General features: G+C 37.0%; 1 protein-coding gene across 4 annotated transcripts in view; it reads left to right on the forward strand.

Moving 5' to 3' along the window:
* LOC120603797 (nesprin-2-like) overlaps positions 1-21,383 on the forward strand; it is a 226,721-nt gene that overhangs the window by 35,036 nt on the left and 170,302 nt on the right. For all 4 annotated transcript variants that reach the window (XM_039864585.1, XM_039864589.1, XM_039864593.1 and 1 more), the window contains exon 2: positions 4,926-5,055. In XM_039864585.1, the coding sequence (XP_039720519.1) occupies positions 4,977-5,055 (79 nt within the window). In that variant the 5' untranslated portion in view covers positions 4,926-4,976. The remainder of the gene's footprint in view (positions 1-4,925; positions 5,056-21,383) is intronic.

Consider the following 21,383-nt stretch of genomic DNA (forward strand, 5'->3'; position numbering starts at 1 on the left):
TGGGAGGTGGTAGGAGGTGCTGGGAGGTGGTAGGGAGGGTGAGGGCTGGAGGCCCTATCGTTGCTTTGCAGACCTGCCTAAAATCTAGCTATCAGCCCTGATTTTCAACATACTCTGTTCCATTTGTTTTCAGACCCATGTCTAATCCGTAGCTTCTTCAGTATCTCTTGCTTCTATGTCCCAGATCTCTTAGGGATTCCTGAAAGAAGCGGGTTGCAAAGCTGGAGTTGATAGGAAAGACTGTAATCTTTGGTAGCAATTTAAGAACAAAATAATGGAGTTACAGAGAGAAGTGGTAACAAAAGGAATGATGAGATATATATGGGAAAAAAGAAACCCAAATCATTGTCAGTACTTGTAACTTAAAGTTAACTCCAGGGTTTTTGGGAGATTGGGGACATGGTGGTAACAAAGGCATGGACATTTGCTGGGGGAATTATGAGCTGTAGAAAATGTGAGTGTGGAGTGCAAGGGCAGAATTTCTAGGTTAAAATGTGCTGGCGGAAATTAAAAATAATTACTTTCTGAGTGCATGCTTTCTGGATTGGTGCTGATTTAACACATAAGATTTTGTAGTGCTGGACATTTTCCTTAAGTTTTTTTTACCCTTCATTTTAGTACTATGACTAGCTTTTACTTTTTACTGCTGATTAAGAAATAGAATAATCCTGACAAATTCATTTCACAAATTATAATAAAGAACGTTTATATATTGTAATACATCTCCCATAGTAAGCACTCAATAATGTTAGTCGTTACTGTCATTTTTTAGTTTCTTGTGTTTGTTCATTGAATTCCAACAACCACCTGTAAATAATGTCATTCTCATTCTGTAGCACTGCACCCTGCGGTTCAGAACACTTGGGACTTGGTCAAGGCCAACAGAGGGCTCTTTTAGGGAATTGGCTACATTCAGTCAGAATGCTTTTATCATGGTCGAGGTAGGTGGTTTAGTGGCTCAGTTTGTATTAGCTGAAGAGTGACATTGCTTCGTTGTGAGGCAGCAAGCACAGTGGTATCATAGCCAGAGTATTGTTATATGTTTGTTTCCCAAATGTGTAGTGATAATGGATAGGAATGATTTTTCTGGCATTTTGTGGTGGTCATTAGAAAAAATAATGTCCCTGAAAAGAGATAATAGAGTAGACTTTAAAAATCATCTGGTGTGGGAGTTTGCACCGATTGCTTCTGGTCAGATGATGATGAAGAAATAAGTAATAACAGAGTTAGGAAAAGTTAATGGAAAAAAGACGAGGACACTTATTGTAAATGTGTCACCAACTTTCTTCTGTGAGCTTGTAAGCAGATCGAAGTTAATAACTGTCAGTTGCTAGGAATAGCTCTATAACTTAGCTGACAGAAGGGAGAGCCTTCACATGTCCTAGGTGGTCAATAAATAACAGCTGAAGAAAAGACAAAAAGGAGGGAGGCACCCCAGGGAAAAAAGTTAACATTTAAATCACCATTAAAGAAGTAACTGAGCGTACTTACTACATCCCGCTATGTTACACCTTCTGATCAGCCTTTGAAGATAAGATAGAGATGTCCCTTTCTCCCTGTTGACACAGTGATTTCGCCAGTGCTATAAAATTGGCAGGGCTTGTTAGCAAACTACCTAATAATCAGAAAATAAGAGACTTGTTGAGCTACCAAAAAGGCTTTAAAGAGACTTTTCCAGAAATTTTTGACAAACTCAGAGAATTTTCCTAATGTTTTACTTGTGTCAAGAGAGTATTTTTTTCCTTATGAAGAAGATACAGATATAGATTTCATAGCATATGGATCATAGAACTGACCCTGAACCAAATAATACCTTAGTTCCCATTGTCATTTAGTTAAAATAGAAACAAAAACATTTTTCTTACTGTAGCAGAATTATGTATTCATCTGAACAATTTAAAATTCAGATAAGTAAAATGAATAAAAAATTCATTTAGAATTGCTTTCATTAGCAATAATCTCTATTCAGATTTCATTTTAAGTTGAAAAAAATTCTAGTAATACTACAAAGTAAATGCCAAGATTTCTTTAAAAAGGGGAAATTCTCTAGTGTTTTGAGATTTTAGAGATACCAGAGACATATTAAGATATATTGCATAAGCAAACCACAGTTGTTTCAAAATAGCTTATGCCATTTGTAAAAGCACGTATATCAATATACATGAATTTCTAAAACGTCATTCCATACGATTCCACTTGATCTTAGAATCTGTAATGCCGCTATATTAATTCTTTGCCCAGTCTTTGGTTATGTACCTGAAGATGGTCCGTTATTCACTTTTAAGACTAGTCTAATTTATTTTCATTCTAAAGCAAATGAGATTTGTTACAGAATTGGGTGTAACTTTTATTTGAAAAGGAAAAGTAAAGCTGCGAGGAGCACTGGGGAAGGGCTCCACTGCGCTGATCCTCCCTGAGAAAGCAGCTGTTGTGCTCCGCATGGGGAAGTCTGAACATCGATGATAGGATGGCCCTCAGGGAGGCTGGTTGATAGGCTCTTTGGTTTTGGCCGAGCCTTCATCCTTTTTTTTCAGTAAACAAATAATTATTATATTTTGTTGACTTTTTGCCAATAAATTTTCATTGTTTAAAATAACCTCTCAGGCAAAGTTATTCTTAAGTCTAGACATTTTTTTGACTAATACTAATTTTTTTCAACAACTTTAATATACAATTATAATGAATCCCACGTACCAGTTTCTCACAGGAACATTTCTTGATTCTCTGGTTGTCGATTTATTCTCTATTGCTCCATTTTTATTTTTAATATAAATAAGGCAAAGTGAAATTCTTTCCTCTACATTTATTACCTTTTATTTGATTAATATTGAATGGCGATGAGTGGCTTTCAGAGATATTCTTATTGAATTCAAGGTGTTATCTGAGTAATGCTAATAAGACTATTTGGGGTGAAAAGCTGTTTATAATAAGTACACTCCTGACAGCCACATCTATTTCCAGCTTCAGGTTGATGGGGGCACGCCTTCTCCTTTGTTTCCATAGAATGTTCTGCATATATTTCTTAGAGGATTTTTCTCAATATTCTATTGATTTGTCATTCATAGAAGATTGAATTCCTTGACAGCAGGGTCTAGCACATAAAAATCCTTGTTGAGTGAATGAGGAAAGAAAGAATAAATGAAATCTGGGCAGTTTTAGCTAGCCCTATGAGGTATCAACTTGTATTGGTGAAGAACATGGAGTATGAAACCAAAACCACCTTGGTTCAAATCTTAGCTCCATCATTTATTAGCTATGTGTCTATGGACAGCTGTATATGACATTTGTGTATCTCAGTTTTGTCTTTTCAAATATGGAGATAATTATAGTACTTAACTCATGCAGTTGTCATAAAGATCGGATGAGATTATATATGCAAAGTTCTTTGAATGGTGCCTGTGTATTGTAAGTGCTATACAAATGTTTATGCTACTACTGTTACTACCCTTTTTTATTTGTTTGTTTAAATAGCCCGAGCAGGGAATAGTGGGTGCCCTTAGGAAATTCATTCTGGAATTCAGTTTGTTTCCTGACATCATGAAGTGCTCTCTGTCTTTGCTTTGAGTTTAGTAGCCCTTGGGTACAGGAAGAGGGAGTGGAGATCCTTAGTACATCAGAAGCTGAGGATATTTTTACCTTTATCCTTCTTCAGGCTGCACAGGCTCACCTGAACTAACAAACAGCTTTTATTTTGGTTAGAATCCCACCAACTCAGTATAGTAACACTATTGCATCAGATGGTCTCTGATTCATCTTAATTCAGAGGATAAAACAATTAATTATTAATTAATAAACAGTTTATTTGGTGGGTAAAATCTTCAACAACAGAGTGATCCATGGGAGAGATAATAGAAGGGATTGTGGGTGCTAAAAAGAGAGTGGGGAAGGCAAGATAGAAATTTTAAAGTCTACCTGTAGGATTAACTGATTAGTGATTTTAATATGATTGTATCTAGCTGGTGCCTCAAGTTTATTTAGTTTTTAGTTCCCCCAACATTTTATTAATGAAGAATTTCTAATATGTAGCAAAGTTAAAAGATGTTACAGTGAACACTGATATCCCCAACACGTAGATTCTACCATTAACATTTTGCTGTCCTTGCTTGACCACATATCTGTACATTTATTCATCCCTCTCTTTATCCTCTAATACATTTTATATTTTTATACATTTGGTTAGGTTTATTTTGATAAGAAAATCATCATCTGTATGAGAGAAGTCAATGTTTTATTCTCAACCCCCAAGATACTAATAGTGGCATACACATGCATGAAGCAATACTTTTAGAGTTGCAGAGTAAGAATTACTCTTACTGGAAGGATTTTTTAAGAGTCAAAGTGGAGAAAGAGAAAGAAATGTGTAGGGAGAAAGACAAGTACTTGGGAAAATAATTCATTCTAACAGATAACCCGTTAAACATTCTTTCAATATAGTATTTTTTAGTTTCACTTTATAGGCTATGCAGGGTCAGCTCTTACTGTTCTAGTAAATGGTAACATTTATGGAGCAGAAAAAGAATTAAGCTAGATAAAAAACTTTAAAGAAAATCTTTGCCGGGTGAAGGTTGACAAGAAAATACACAAAGACTCCTAAGATACCAGTTTGTGTCAACTGTGCTTCCTCTAGACAAGATATGGAATCTAACCGTGTAGCTTTCCTTTTCACCACAGATGTGAAATCCACAATGCTGGCTTTTTTGGAGTTCTGCCAGCAACTCCAGTGAATAGGTCCCAGGGCAAAATCTTGATTATGATTCAGAAAAGAAGGCGTAGTCACTTTGTTCCTCATGAACGAAGGAAATTCTAGAAAACTCTGGTGCTTTTGGAGGGCAGGTTTTGGTTTCAGTTACTCTCTGGTGATACATGTTTACTGGAAATGCAAAGCAGCGGACTTACTAATGAACATTTATCCCTTTTACTTTTAGTTCATTTCTTTAACTGATATGGACATGGTGTAATCTCCACTGAATCAAAGGATGGCATCCAGTCCTGTGCTTCCCACTGAAGATGAACAGGTTTCCTTGGGCATCGATGATCTCCATATTTCACTGCAAGGTAATTAAGATTGAGTCGGATAACACCCATAGCAACTGTGGAAACCTTACCCTCCCTCGTCTCTTCACAAATTTCATCGCTTCCTGTCTCTCTTGTGTATTTTTCCAATTGTAGAACTTTTTAATATATTACTTAAATGTTTTTATTGCTAGCTCACTTCTCTAGAAACTAAGGAATACCTGGAAGGAATTTGGTATCTCAGTTTTTCACTCTGAGTGTATTTTATTTGTAGTGAAAATTGAATTAGTTAACCACAGTTTGCTTGGTATTGTTTGTACTTGTTTTACATCTTTATGCATAGCTTATTTTAAATGTACATCCTCTTTTGCACTAATAGAAAGGAATAGTAAAATTATGAGTGAGTGTTGACATTTCAATCATGTGAATCATGTGTATATTTATGCAGAGTAAGTAGTCTGTATTTTTTAAGTGCTTTAGTGGAGTTTGGCAATGTTTGTTTTGTACTTTGAAAATTCATTAGCCACTAGGCTTTCTACCTTTGTTGATAAAGCAAATCTTGGAGCTGAGTAAAGTTAGTTAGTGTACCAGAAATACGGCTATGGCAAGTCTTTGCAAATTTTTTTTGTAACTGTATGTTAAAGTAATGTTAAGATTATGAACTATGGTATTAAGCAACATTCTTAGAATGTTACTTAGAAGCCATAGATTTTGAGTCATTTATTATTTTTATTTCTAATTTTCTTTATTAATTTTTAATTGAGGTATAGTTGACATACATTATATTAGTTTCAGGTGTGCAACATAATGATTTGATACTCCATTGTATTGTGAAATGATCACCACAATAAGTCTGGTTAATATCCGTCACCATACATATTTACAGAATTTTTTTTGTGATGAAAAGTTTTAAGATCTACTCTCTTAGCAACTTTCAAATATGCAATACAGTATTATTAACTATAGTTGCCATGCTGTACATTACATTTATTTGAGACATTTATGATAAAATCTCAAAATGACTTTCTGATATTTTCTTTTTAATTAAAAATGTTTTGAATGATGAGATTCTTGACTTTGAAGTCAGTAGCTATTGCAATAGACTCTACCTGTATGCATCAGGCCTTTAAAATATATTTTATTTTATTATTAGTTTCAAGTACATTGATTTAGACATACAGTTTATGAAACGATCTCCCTGATTGCTCGTTCTTTCCTCTGGCTGTACACCTAGCCATTTCATTAATGCTGACTGTATTCGTTATGCCGTGCTCCCCATCCCCGTGACCATAGATCAACTACTAATTTGTACTTCTTTAACCCTTCATCCCATTCTCCCAGCCCCCCAACCCTCTTCCTCATTGGCCGTCACCAGATTGTCCTCTATATTTGCGAGTCTGTTTTTGATTAGTCTGTTCTTTTTGTTCCTTAGATTCTGCATATTAGTGAAATCATATGGTATTTATTTTTCTCTGTCTGACTTAACTTCACTCAGCATAATAACCTTTAGGTCCATCCATGTCATTGCATGGTAGGATTTCATTTTTTTAATGACTGAGTAATATTCCATTGTATGTATGAACCATAACTTCTTTATCCAGTTGTCTGTTGATGGGCATTTAGGTTGCTTCCATATCTTGGCTGTTGTAAATTATGCTGCCATGAACGTAGGATAGGGGTGCATAGATCTTTATGAATTATTGTTTTGATTTTCTTTGGATAAATACCCAGGAGGTATATCCAAATACCAAAAGATATATCCATTTTTAATTTTTTGAGGAACCTCCAGACTGTTTTCCATAGTGGCTGTACCAATTTGCAGTCCCACCAAGAATGTATGAGTGTTCCCTTTTCTCCGCATCCTCGCCAACACTTGTTTTTTGTTGATTTATTGATGATAGCCATTCTGATAGGTGTGAGGTGATATCTCATTTTGGTTTTACTTTGCATTTCTCTGATGATTAGTGAACTTGAGCATATTTTCATATACCTATTGGCCATCTGTATTTCCTTTTTGTATCAGACTTTTAAAAATAAATATGTAATTTATGTAGACTAAGAAACATAATATGTTGACAGGTAGTACTTTAGGTAAGAATTTAAAAAATTCTCTACATTTTTTATAGTATTATATAATATTCATAAATAGTTGAAATCAAATTTTCATTTAACTGAAAAGAATCAGTGCCCTTATTTTTCTCTGAAATTTTAGTGGCATGCGAATAGTAACTCATGTAACCTAAAATGTATCAGGAAGATAGTGCATCAGTAACTAGATAAACAAATTTATTTTTTCTTCTTTTTAAAAAAAAATAAATTTTTTTTCAACAGTGACATTCAATATTATATTAATTTCAGGTGTATAGCATAGTGGTTAGACATTTATATAATTTATGAAGTGATTCCTTTGATAAGTCTAGTACCCCCGACACCATATATAGTTACAGACCATATGATAAAACTAATTTCCTGGTTCTGTCACTTGCTGGTTCTTTGAACTTGGACAAGAGACTATCTTTTTTGAGTCACTGTCCTCATATTTAAAATATAGATGATAATGCCTATGTTGCAACTACATTTTGAAAACGAACAGTAGTGCATGCAAAAGGCTTAGTGCAGTACCTGACACAGAGTAGAAGTTCAATACATGCATTGTAATTTCTTTTTATATGTTTACGGTGACAATCTTTGTCTCAAAAGATTTCTTGCCCACAAGCACACACCTAGAGTAGAAACTGCATGTTTGATAGGAAAAAATTATAAACCAGAAATCTGTTTTTTGCTGTTTTCTTTTTGTTTGTTTGTTCTGATATCTATTCCAGGACTCCCCATCACATGTGAGATGAAGTCTAGACTTCTTGATGTGGCTCACAGGCTCTTCCTTCTGGCATTTACCTTTCTCTCTGCCCTCATCTCCTGCCTCACCCCACAGGTATACCCTGTGCTCCATCCCCATAGCTCCCTAAGGGGCCATACTCCCCCTCCTGTGTGCCTCTGTTCAGGTTGTACCCCCTGAAGCTCCCCTGCCTCATCTTCCCACTGGGAGAAGTCCAGCTTATCCATCCCTCATCTACCCCTTATCAGTCTCAAAGTCAGCCAGACTCAGCCTCCTCCTGAGCCCTGCGCTCTCTTTGGCTGAGATTCACATTTCCTCTTCTCTTCTCCCATAGTACCTATTTTAGCACTTATAGCGTTATAGTTATTATAGTTAATATTTTCTTCCTCAGTGCAAAGTGTGCTCCAAGACTTTTATGTACATGCTCTAGCTTACATAGCACTCTTACATACATTATCTCATTTGATCTTCACAATTGCATTGTAGGGTAGATATTTTTATCTTCAAGGCACAGGGAAGGAAACTGTGGCTCAGGAAGATGGAATTACCTTCCCAGGGTCAGATACTAGTGAGCAGCAGAGCTGGGTTCGACCTGGAAGATAGTTTTCTTTCCACTGCACCACACCCCCTGTGACACATTTTAAAGAACGATTTGAAAGAGAGAATTTCCCTTACAACTTTCTCTGGAAAATCCACTTAAATCTTAGCCTTATCTCAGTTAATCCATAGCAAACTTTTATAGCCAGAATATAGTCGAGCAGCTTCAAGTAACATTAATGATCTCAGTTTCACAAGTAGCTCAAAATAATTAGCAAATTACTGAGAAATGAGTGGTTTCTATTCGCGTGTTTTGAATCATATTAGGTTATAAATCTGCTTTACAATAGGAGATGAGTATGGGATGTTTGCAGTGGAAATGTGATATACATTCACTACCAGCGTGAATGATCTTCTTTCATGATGTATTTAGAGGATCATGGTGCTGGATGCATTGTTCTATAGTGACAGAGGTGGAAAGCTAATACTATAATGTGGTGAGATTGACACTGGGCAAGGGATGCTCACATTAGCCAGGTACCCTCTGGGATACCAGCCAAGAAGTTCCCATGACTATAGAATGAAAGCTTAATTGTGAAATGAATAGGTTTCCTTAAGTTCTTTACTGTTTTCAGCAAATTTATGATAATTCTTTCAGCCTAGTTGTGGGGAGCGGGGAAGGAGGGAGATAGAGAAAGGAAAGAAAAGAGAGGAGGGAAGGAGGAAAGGAAGGAGGGAGGAAGAAAGGGAGAGAAGAAAGAAAAAAGCGGGGAGGAAGGAAGAAGGAAGGAAGGAAAGAAGGAACTTGTATATATTTCTGAAGGTAACTTGGTTTTATAGCAGGATTAGTTATTTAGGAAAAAATTGATAGAACATATTATGCGCATTAGCAACTACTGAGCTGCAGGCTTTTGGCAATAGTCTTAAAAGCATTCGGCTTTGTACGCTACGTAAGCAGCCTTGTATTTCACAAAATTCACATGTGCTTAATGATCCTTGGAGTAATATGAGAAAAGAGATTTTATGTAATGTGAGAGGCTCAGGATCACTGCTCATAAGAAAGTTTTTCCCCCTCATTTCAGAACCTTATTTAGATGCCTCTTTAACTTATGATGCCTACTTTATTTTAGCCAAAACTTATCTAAGATGAGACTATTCTGGCCATACACTGACTCAGAATAATATCCTCAAGAAAAGATTAAAATACCTGCATGAAAATGTGGTGATTCGTTGTTGATATGCTATGAAAAAAGATATCCCGTGCGTGCAGGGCCTTCAAGGAATCAGGCCTGAGGAATCAGGAAGTGCTTTGCTGAAATTCATAGAGCAGGACAATAAACAAGTTACTTCATCTTTTTGCTCATCTTTTGTGCGATCTTGAGAAAATGTCTTTATGAAGGAATTTTCGAGGGCCCTTTTTCCCTTTTTGTAGGGAGATATTTATGTTCTCTGAGTCCAGTGAGGAGAATAGCACTGAACTGATTGGATTGTTGGGAGGAGAAAGGAATGGCATTTGTGAATTTGAAAATATTAATGTGAAAATGGAATTTAGTGCATTTTGTACTACTATGGGTGGTCCATATTTTAAATGAACTTGATATATGAAAGTTCAAGCTATTAAAACCGATGACTGTCTTTAAAAGTTATTTGCTTTACCTGGGTGTCCATTATAGAATTTCTTTAGATCTTTCCATTGGATTTCTTTCCTGGCAAAAGAATAGGTGCTTCCTTTCCTTTTATCCCAAGAAAATAGTAACTGCATGTTTTGTTTGAAATAACATCTCTCCTAAGCTCTTCAGGTGGGAAGGATATGTTGAGGGAATAATTCTTTGAAGTATTGGATTGATATGATTATGTGAGCAGTAGAGGATCAAGATAGATAACTATCACAGAATTTTCAAGTTGGAAGGGACTTTCTTTACCATTCAATTTAGCGTGAGACCAAAGTAGGAATCCCTTCGGAAATATTTCTCATATTAAGATCCTCGAGGGAATTGAATTCAAACCCAAGAAGTTTGGGGATTTTGATTTTAGGCAGTTGATAGTTATCGGGTCTTGCGAATGATACTATAGTATCTGGTCAGAGGTCAGAGTTGTGCGTTAAGGAGATTAACCTGGTTTTGAGGCACAGGAAGACTCGAAAAGGGCGAGAGAGTGGCGTTGGAGGAACCAGTATGAAAGCTTTGCAAATGTCTGGATGTTGAGCTGTGCTCGCCTGGATTAGAGTTACAGCAGTGAGTATGACAATCTGAGACAGATATGAAAATCATTAAAGTGGAAGACTCAGTAGGGCTTTGCAACTATTGAACATGGATAAAAAGGTAGAGCGGCTCCAAGGTTTAGAAGCTGAGCTGCTTAAGATAATGGTGGTAGCACATAAAACGTCCAAATTATTAACTGTGTTTATTTAGTGTGCTTTCATTTAGTATTTTAATAGCAGCAAATAATAAGGCCATTCAATATTATTTTATATCAATCTGCTTAAAATGAATTGTAGATAAAAGATACCATTTATAAGGAAACTCATGAGAACTGCTTCTATGCCAGGGAAAGAGTAAAAAACACAATACAGGTGGAGGACCCATTTGAAAGTCCAATTAATAATAAGTGATATTCACTGATTGGCTGACTCATCTCGTGATATTTTAAATGACAGCCATGGCAATTTTGAACTCTTTTGAACCCTTTATATATTTCAGATTTAAGTTATTTCTTTTGAACAGGTAAATATAATATTTTGTTGGCCATAAAAGGACATAATACGTATGTTCACATAACAGAAACAAATTATTTTGTTTTAAAAAATGAGGTAGGCCACTGCTTTGGAAAAACAACATCTGAGTACTGAACATTATCGTTAATTAGACGCAGAACTAGGCAGAGATTTGTATTTTATTACCTTTGCCACCGCACGAGGAGTTAACTTTCATGCAGTCCTGCCAAAATGCTGGTGAATAAATGGTTAACTGTCTTCGTGAACCTGTATAAAGCCATGTTTAGCCCCGTTACTGTGTCATTTCAAACAATGCTCATATGTTTTATTTAGTACTGTTATCGTCTAGATGGCATATTTTAAAAGATTAAAAAAGCCCTCTATGCCTTCTGGATAGATATTATTACTTGGTAGGGCTCAGTAGTGAAATGTGAATCTCTGTGGTTAGGTAATTCTCTATTTAAATTTATTCATTATTTATGAGTATCTATCAGAAGGGAGGCTTTCAATTTATGTATTATTTTTAATACCATTAGAAATTATTTGTGTTCAGTGGGTTAGATTACAAGCATAATAGTGTGCTATAATGTTTAATTTTATTCAGTTAATCAGGATGTGCAGTGGGCTGGATGTTAAGGGTACAAAGATGAATAGATTGAGCAGCTTCAAGAAGCATGTAGTCCAGCTGTGCTTTTGATGTCATGTGAAAGTGAGAAAATGACCTGGGATGCGAATCTAATTATTCGTATGAAACAAGTTCGAAGTCCTTAACTATACAGGATCATAGTCCTAATTTTGTTATCCAACATGCAAACTTAACCAAAATATGATTGAAAATGTTGTTGGAATATCTTTTCATATTTGAGTTATAGGCAGGTAAAGAATAAAAATATGCCCTATCTAACTTTATTTGCAAGATGAATTACATATTCCTCTCACTGTAAAAAATCAAACAATTTGGTAAGAACTTCCTGGAGTTTGTTGTCTTCTTGCCGAACCCCCTGTAATTGTTCCTTGAGCGTGAGTTTCCACTCATCTTGGGACATCACCTGCTTCAGTAGGCCTTCTGAGTTCCTCCGTGTGTGTGTCAGGGGCTCTGCGTGTAGGGTACTCTTATATCTTTATTGCCAATGAAGTTTCTGACATATTTGAGGCTTTTAATAAACAACTTTATAGTGAATAAATGAGTGGGTATTCTAATATTAAAAATACGTAAAATACCCTGAATTAGAAGAACTGTTCAGTGTTCAGGAACATCAGTCAGGTAGAATGGAGATACGGCGTGCTTATATATGAGTAAGGGAGGTGTGTGTACGATGTCTCGGGGCTCCCTAGTACTTTAGTGTCATGTTTCTGAGAGAAATTCTATTCTGCCTTATGATGGTGAGTGAATAAAGCCATGCGAAGTCTGAGAAAGAGGAACAGGATTAATAAAAGGCTCTGGGTGAAATTTCTCCCCTTTTGCAGCCAAGTCCCCAATGTGGAATTTTGATGGAGATGGTGAATGAAGAGTAAGAAAAGGACATGTGTTAAAAAGCAGTATTTTTGGCTTCTATAACCAAGTTAGACTGCTCAGTTATTATGAATAAAAGTAAATCATCTCTGGGGTCTTTTTTGGCTAATTAGATGATTATTACACCCAGAGAAAATAATCAAGTTAAAGTCCTTCACTGGTTATTCGTGCTGTGTTATGCCAACACAAAAGTTTCCAGAAGGTTCCTGATATCACAGTAGCTGACAGTGTCTTTTGCTGTGTTTTCCTGGAAGATTATTTGCCTTGATATAGTAAAGCTTTATAATCTTAAAAATATTCCAGTTAAATGAAAAATAAAATAAGAGCTCTTCGAACAATGTTGTTTGCACTGCACAGTGTTTTGCACAGAAAATGTTTTTTCTTAGGTTGTATACAGAGTTTTGGCTTCTGGGAATTTTGATTCTGTTTTTGCCAGGAGTTTGGGGATAAGCTTACTTTATTCTGGGTCAGTTACATTTTGAAAACTAGGGCAAGAAAAATCCAGGGTCATTTAGAGTCCTGTTAAAGTAGGTTAACAAAGATGTCATTCATTCCTTGTAGAAATCGGAATCCTTTTTAATTAGCCCCATGGGAGATACAGGATTTTTCTGAGCTTTTGTGTGTGTGTGTGTGTTGGAGGGGGCTTAATTATTCAGAGCTTGAAGTAGTTTATTAGGAAACATAAAACTCAAAATAATTTCCCCTTGAAAATGGAAAAGTAAGAAGTCATTATACTAGATTAATTCATAAACATCTGGTGAGTTTGGTGTGTGATTTTACACTCTGAAAATCGAAGGTCATTGTAAATCCTCTTCAAGGATTATTTCCCATATCTGTTTTCAACATCGGTGATTACAATTTCTCTGGCTTTATTTTTCCAAAACTTTTAGGGAAGTTTTGGTAAAAGGTAACTGCACTTGTTCTTAATATATATGAGAATTGAAGTTTACCACCACCGTGTATTTTTAAAAATGGTAGGTAGGTAAAAGGATAGGTCCGATTTATTGGAGGGATTAAATGTTTGAAGTTCTAAATGTGTACATCATTGGAGGACAGACGTGACATTCTGGGTGAATAACCTCTCCTGGTCATTGACGGTCTGTGTGGCGATGCATGTTGAGTGAGCATAGGAAGAAAATGGTGGGTGAGTAGCCACACATGCTTCCTGTCCACATTCAGGATGGAGCAGCAGTAATTGGTCATATCTTGGTCTTTCAGTCTCTATTGCACAGGGGGCTACCAATCACACTAGCAGTAAAATGTCATGAGAAGAAGGGCAGCTAGCTCAAATGCAGAATACAAAAGCTCTTGTCAAACATGAGAAACATTAAGGATCTTTCCAGAACATTGAAATTGTTGGCCTTGTCTTCAGTTAAGTAGGATTATTAAATTAACAGTGGAAACTAGTTCTGCCATGTATTACTGTCTGCCTCAGTCTGAATGTTTTCTTGGTGGAACTTCCAAGGGGTTCGTTGTCTTCAAAACAAAATTCACACTACTTCATTACATAATTTAGTTTTTATGAGTAAAGATAAATCTGTTCATGGATTCATTCATGCAGCATGTGTTTCTGAGACCCTACCTCATATCAAGCATATGATAACCTAGTTTTAAGGTTTATGTGCCCATGGGGCTTGCATTTAAGTTAGAGAGACAAAGAATAAATTATTGAGAAAAATTTCAGCACATGGTAAGCCATGCAGAAGATAAAAATGGGTTTACTTGATAGTGCCTGGGTGCCTTTAGTTGGGGTGGGCCGAGATGGCCTTTCTGAGGAGGAGACATTTAAGGAGCTTTTGAATAACACAAAGGAGATGCCTTGCAAAGAACAAGAGAAGAGCATTCCAGTCTGAGGGAATAGCTCAAGGAGAAAAATAATCTTAGTGAATTCATGGAGCAAAGGAACCCTGGTGGCTGGATTGTGGTGGGCAAGGGATGGCATGAGCTAGTATTGGAGAACAAGGCAAGGCAGGGCTGAACAGGCTGGTGAGGGAATTATCTGGGGGTAAGAGAGGAAGCAAGAATGCCAGTTTTGATGCTTTTGTTGTAGTCCGAGTGAGATATCATGGTAGTTTGGATCAGTACAATGGGATGAAGAACCATAGATTTTTAAAAGATATTTGTGAATGCTGAGGATATTCACAAATTAATAATTTCTAAATTTTTGCTTTAAGCAACAAAGTAGTTGATGAAATTAAGAAGACTGGTAGATGAATAAGTTTGGGGGAAATCAGGAGTTGTTGGTTTTTTTTTTTTTTTTTTGCCATGATTGATGTGAGATGCTTATTTGATAATCTGAATGGAGATGTCGAGTAGACAGTTGGCTGAAAGGATCCAGAGTTCTAGGAAGAGGTATAAATTTGGGTGTCATCAGCGTATGGCTGGTATATTTACATTTAACATTTTATTTTTTTTATTTTTTCCCCTCTCCACTCCCCCATCCCTTCTGGTAACCACTAGTCCATTGTCCATGTCCATGAGTCTCTGTTTGTTTGTCCTGTTCATTCGTTTATATTTACATTTAAAGCTGTGGACTGGGATCACTTCTGGAATGTGTAGCTAGAGCAGACCTTTTGGGTCTTTCAGTGTTAAAGGTCAAGTATAAAATGAGGAACGAGCAAAGGACACTGTGGAGTAGCCAGGGACAAAGAAGGAAAACCACGTGAGTGTGATGGCATAGAAACCTCTTTTATGAAAGTATTTCAAGAAGGTAGTATGGTCAGTCATGTAGAATAAAGACGTGGCCACTGGATTGGTCTCGTAGAGTTAGTCGGTGGCCCTGGTAAGGGGAGCCACATCCAGGTGGTGGAGGTGGAGGCCTGATTTGGTGGGTTGAGGAAAGAAGGAGAGGTGAGGATGTGGAGATACTGACTCAATGAATGCTTTAAAGAAATTTTGCCGTGAAGGGGAACAGCAGAAATATCAGGCACTTGATGAAGGGAAATGTTGGATTTTTTAAGGAAAGAAATACTATTTTATTACTTGTTTTGCTTTTTCTACATATAGGTCAATTTATTCATAAAGCTTCATTCATTTATTTGTTTACTCATTATTCAACATGTATTTCTGAACGTCTACTTGTGTGTACAAGGCACTATGCTGATGAACACATGAGATGGCATGTCCTGAAACGTATGTTCTTATTCCAGGGACACAGACAAGTACATAGACTGGTGCAGTATCATATGATGTGTACTGCAGGAGAGGGAAGACATGGTTCTATAGAGTATAGAGGAGAGGTACCCAACCCAGACTGAGGGGTCAGGGAAGGCTTCCCAGAGGAAGCTTAGGCCTAAAGTATGTTAGCAGATGAGCAGGGTGAAGATGGAAAGAGTGCTCCAGGTGGTGGTAACAGCATGAAAGCCAGAAGATAAAGCTGAACAAGTTGAACATGACATATTCAAGGAAATAGATGGTCATTGAGACTGAGGATTGTAATTTGAAGGAGGATGTGAAGAGATAAGGCTATAAAGAGTCATGTAAATATATAGGGGTTTGAAATTTTTCCTAAGCCCAAGTAGAAGCAGTCGAAGGATTCTGAGTAGAGACATATTCAGAACTGGTTTTAGAAATTACCTGGGCTGCTATGTGGGGTGTGGTCTCATGGAAGTGAGTATGAAGACAGAAAGACTGTTTAAGTCTGTTATGGGGGCCCAGCTGAGAAATAATGGTGCCATTGGGAATGGAGAGAAGTGGGTATTGAGAGATATCTAATAGGTACTATTTTAAGGACTTAAATTTTATTTTATTTTATTTTATTTTATTTTCAGCTTTATTGAGGTAATTTTCAGGGCTTTTTGATTGGCTGGGTATGGCAGAGTGAGGGAGAGGGAAGTATCAAAGACGACTTGAGTTTATTCTTGGCAAATGCGTGGATGATGGAACCATTCACTGAAAAAAATGCAGTAGAACAACTTTGGTTGGGGAAAGAGTTGGTTAGAGATGATGACTCAGTTCTGGAGATGTTGAGTTTAAAGTGTCTTTGGAATAACTAAGCGGAGATGCCCAGGAGATACGTAGATATATAGACATGAAACTCAGGTGGAATGTACACCTGGGCTGAAGGTAAAGATTTGGAAGGCATTAATGTAATGGTAATTTGTTCCCTTCAGTTAGATGAAAATGTCTAGAAAAAGATAAGACGGGCCTAGGCAGAATATTACAGAAACAGGAAAATTTTTAAAAGTCCATAACAGAGCCTGAGGAGGGGTGTCCAGAGAACTAGGAAGAAGACCGGGTGAGTGTGGTGTCATGGAATCCGAAGACAGAGCGAGTGGTGAACAGTGAGTACTGAGACACATCCCTGGGATTCAGCAATGGCAATATGATAGGTGGCCTAGCCGAGACTTAAGTGGAATGGTTGGGGTGGAAGCCAATTTTTCGAGAAGTGAGTGGTAGGTTGGAAGTGAAGAGCAAAGATAGCTAGGATAGATAATCGTTTCATGAAGTTTGGGTTTGAAGGAGAGGAGAAAGATAGGATGGTCGCTGGAGGGGCCACGGATCTGACAATTCAGCTGATTTTTAGTTAGAATGAAAAAACATGGATTTTGGTATCAGACATCTGGATTTGAATTTTTCCCCAACCACATGTGAGATCTGGAGCTCAGTGTCTGGAATATAGTAACTTTCAATAAATGTTTATTGAAGGAGTTAATAAAACTAATTCATCTTCTGGGAGCTATAACTTTTTCATTTATAAAATGCTTACCTAACTACTTCATTAAAAGACTTAAATGAAATTGAGTTATCGGGCCTTACCCTTGAGTTCCCGCTTATTCCTGGACTTGAGTTGTTTCAGCAAGCTTTCTGAGTCCCTCCAAGTGTGTCTTAGTATAACCACATGTTACAATGGATTTATATTGAGTTACATTATATTAATATCTCGGAGTTCATTATTTTGTCACTATTTGTACCAAGCCCTTCCTGTTCCCTCATAAGTCACCCATGTAAATCAGTCCAATAACTTTAGAGAGCTGTTTCTCAAAGTGAGCTGTGTGAACTCCTTGAATTGGCATCTCTGGAAGCTGGGACCCACAACCCTGCACTTAAGCAATGGCCCTAAGTAATTTGCTGGCATTCAAAAGTGTAAGAATTCTAGATTTATAATCACAGCAAAGATCTCTTTGGTGTAGTCTGGTTCTTTTGCACTCAAAAGTCAGAGGTGTTTGGACTGCTGCCCCAGTGGAAGGTATTCAGGCTCACACATCTTGATTTTCAAAAAAAAGCACTCACAGTTCTATGTGGTAGACAATTGATAGTAAGGAGTGAGAAATACGTGTTAAAAGAAATGTAGTTATTTCTTTAATTTCATTCCACAGATATTTATTGAACAACTCAGATGAGTCAGAAGAAGGGGAGAAAGAGATAAATAGCATCCTAGATTCTTGGCATTTTATATGTATTGTGGGCTCATTTTCTTGTGCTAGAAATACCAGATTTGCCTACTTAGAGAGCCAGGAGTTATGTTGGCTAGTGAGGTTGGAAACAAAAGCCTCAGTGTGAAAATCTCAGGTGCTTGCACAAGGGTGTGGCTCGTTCATGTGGGGACACGAAGTTGCTGGATTCCACATGCTAAGGCCCACAATAGAAATCGTTTATTGTATGTGATATATTTTCCCAACAAACTAAGCACTTAAACCTCTATATTAATTGGAGAAAAATAGCAGCAAAGTCTCATTCCTCCTCCAGCCATTGAACTGTTCAACAAATATTTTCTGAATTTGTACAAAATGAAACACACCATAGTAGGTGCCGCAGGCAATATGAGGAACAAAAACAGGCTTGGCTCGTGCTCTCATGGAGCTCATTGGCTGATGAGGAGACAGATAGTCTAATAATATCACAGATATTAGCTAATTTCTTTTGGAGCAGCTTTATTGAGATATAATTTGAGATGTAGCTCACAAACCATATAACTCATCCATTAAAGTGTATAGTTCAGTACTTTTTAATATATTCACTGAGTTGTACAAACATCACAATTAATTTTAAGACGTTTTCATCACCCCAAAAAGAAACCCCGTGCCCTTTAGCTATCTTTCTTAAGCGCTCCCTCCCCCAGCTCTGGCACCATATGCCCTCGGCAACCACCTGTCTACTTTTCTTTTTGTCTATAGATTTGCTTATTCTGGACATTTCATACAAATGGGATCATATAACATGTGGTGTTTTGTGACTGGCTTCTTTCACTTAGCATAATGTTTTCAAGGTTCATCCATGTTGTAGCTAATTTTTGTTTGTGTAGACCAATCATAGTCTATGCTTTGAATTGGTAGACTTTTTCCATAAAGGGCCAGGTAGTAAATATTTTAGTCTTTGAGGTCCATATGGTCTCTGTTGCAGCTAGTCAGCTTTGCCATTTCAGAATGAAAGTAGCTACTGACAGTATGTAAACAAATGAATGTGTCTGTGTTCCAGTATAACTGTATTTACAAAAACAGGCAGCAGAAGAGATTTGGCCTTTGGGTTATAGTTTGTTGACCTTTGATCTATGTCAGCATAATTACTTAATCCTTCTGGCAGCTCTGTGAAGTTATCTTCATTTTATAGATAAGACTGAGACACACTGAGCAAATAAAGGGCTGGCACGGAATCAAATCAGGTAGTCTGGCTCTAGACCCAGTGCTTTTAACCTTGTCATTGATTACAAGAGGTAGAAGCAAATGCTAAATAGGGGGTGGAAACCCATGGCTCTGTGAGAGCAAATAACAAAAGACAGATTGACTTAGGTTTTGTCAGGATGCAACAGTTGAGCTGGGACCTAAGCATAAGGAGAAGTTAACTAGGTGAAGGGAGGGATGGGGTGCGCCTGTGCAAATGGCCGGGACAGGAGGGAACATACCTTCTAAAGGCCTTGCAAGAAGATGGGGTGGTTGGAGTCCTGGACACTTGGGAGAGTGGTGTATCCTGAGGCTGGAGAGATGCTCTGGAGTGGACCACATAAGACCTCCTAGGCTGTTACAGATTTTGCTCTTGGTCTTCAGAGCAGAGAAACCACTAACGGGACAGAAAGGGTAATACATTCAGATTTACTGACTGAAGTGGAGAATAGAATGAAGGAAGTGGAGCAGACGCGGTTGCCCATGGAAGTAGTAGCCCAGGCCAGAACTAACGGTAGATTCTGCAGGAGGGCTGGGGGAGCCGAGAGATGTGGAGGCAAATTTGGCAGGATTTGGTGGTAGGCTGTACTTGAGGATGATAAAGGATGGTGGTGTCAAATCTATGAGGTAGAAACATGAGTGAGGACAGGTTTGGGAGAGGTATGGAAGGAGACTTTGATGTTAGTCCTGGAATGCCGAATTTGATAGGCAAGTGCCGTTTTCTCCATTGTGACAACATGGATTCTCCAGGAGGGAAATATGTAGGGTAAAAGAATTCTGAGTTTGAGACATGGTTGTGCTTACATTATGTTAGCTAGGGCTTACTTTCTAAACTCACTTTTCTGGTTCAATAAACAAGATCTCAGTCTTGGTACTACAGTATTTCTTTTTCTTACTTGTTTGCTTATGGTTGGTTGCAAGAAAACGTGTTGTAAATTGTCCCCCTACTTTCTCTGTTAGTTAATAGTCTTCCTTTTGTAGTTAAGTAACAGGTCTTTTCCTGTTTATTCTTCAAATATTAAGGCTTTTTTTTTTTATATAATAGTGTGTGCTTTTATTCCCTTAATTTGTTTTTTCATTTATTTGTGTTTCTTATCATCTCCATGAGAAATAATAGAAGAGACGGCCTCATTATTTTTAGTTTCCTTCCTATTGGATCACACTTGATTAAGATTCTTTGGGACGGCTGTTGGAGCACATGGCTAAAATGTGTTGCGTTATCATCTGAATTTAGTTATCCTTACCAGGTCTGTCCCAGCTAACAGTGAGTTGGCAGTATTGTTTTAGAGAATGGCAGCAGTGTCTCATTAGTACATAATCTTTCGTTCACGACATTTTATTAGTAGAAAAAAGAAATTGCCTTGGGGTTATTTAAACAAGGATTAGGGTATGACATAGGCCTAGTAACTATTGTTAGTACATTCTTCTTTATGTAATGACAAGTCACTTTGATCCTCCAGACTTATAATATTTACCAAATCTTTCAGTCAACAAATATTTGTTTATTGAGTACCTCTTCTCTCCATGGCATTGTGCTAAGGAGAAGGAAAAACAGAAAAGCATAAATGTTTAACTTTAAGCTTCATACGTTGAGGAGGAGAGAAACCACATGCAGGTACATGACTATAGTACATGAGCAGCTGGTGGTAATTACCATAAGCTAGAAACAAACGGGCTATACATATAGCTATCCTTTAATAAAAGTACAGATAAAATAACAATAAACATACCATTTTACAACTTGCTCTTTGTTACTCAGTGTATCCACATCAGCACACATATATCTACTTTATTCTTTTTACTGCCTAGATATAGTTTTCTTTTCTGTAATTTAGAAGGTTTATAATCTCTTTAAAAAAATTTTTTTTTATAACTTAGCAGGTGCTTTTCGACTTTAAGTAGTATACCTTAATCTCTGCTTTTTGAATTATCAACTTAAAAAATGAAACTCTTACATATATTCATTTAATTTACCTATACATGCATCCATTCATTCAACAAATATTACCTGAATGTTTTCTACTTGTGAGGTATTATTCTAGAAGCTAGAGACCCAGTGACCAACCAAAACAAATTCTTGCCCTTTAGAATTTATGTCCTTTACATGCTTACTCTAGAAGGATGCATAGGAAACTGTTAATTAATGTTGTTCCTGGGGGAGGAAAATGGGGG

The sequence above is a fragment of the Pteropus medius genome, unplaced genomic scaffold, assembly GCF_902729225.1.
Source record: "Pteropus medius unplaced genomic scaffold, Ma_sr-lr_union100, whole genome shotgun sequence".
Lineage (NCBI taxonomy): Eukaryota > Metazoa > Chordata > Mammalia > Chiroptera > Pteropodidae > Pteropus > Pteropus medius.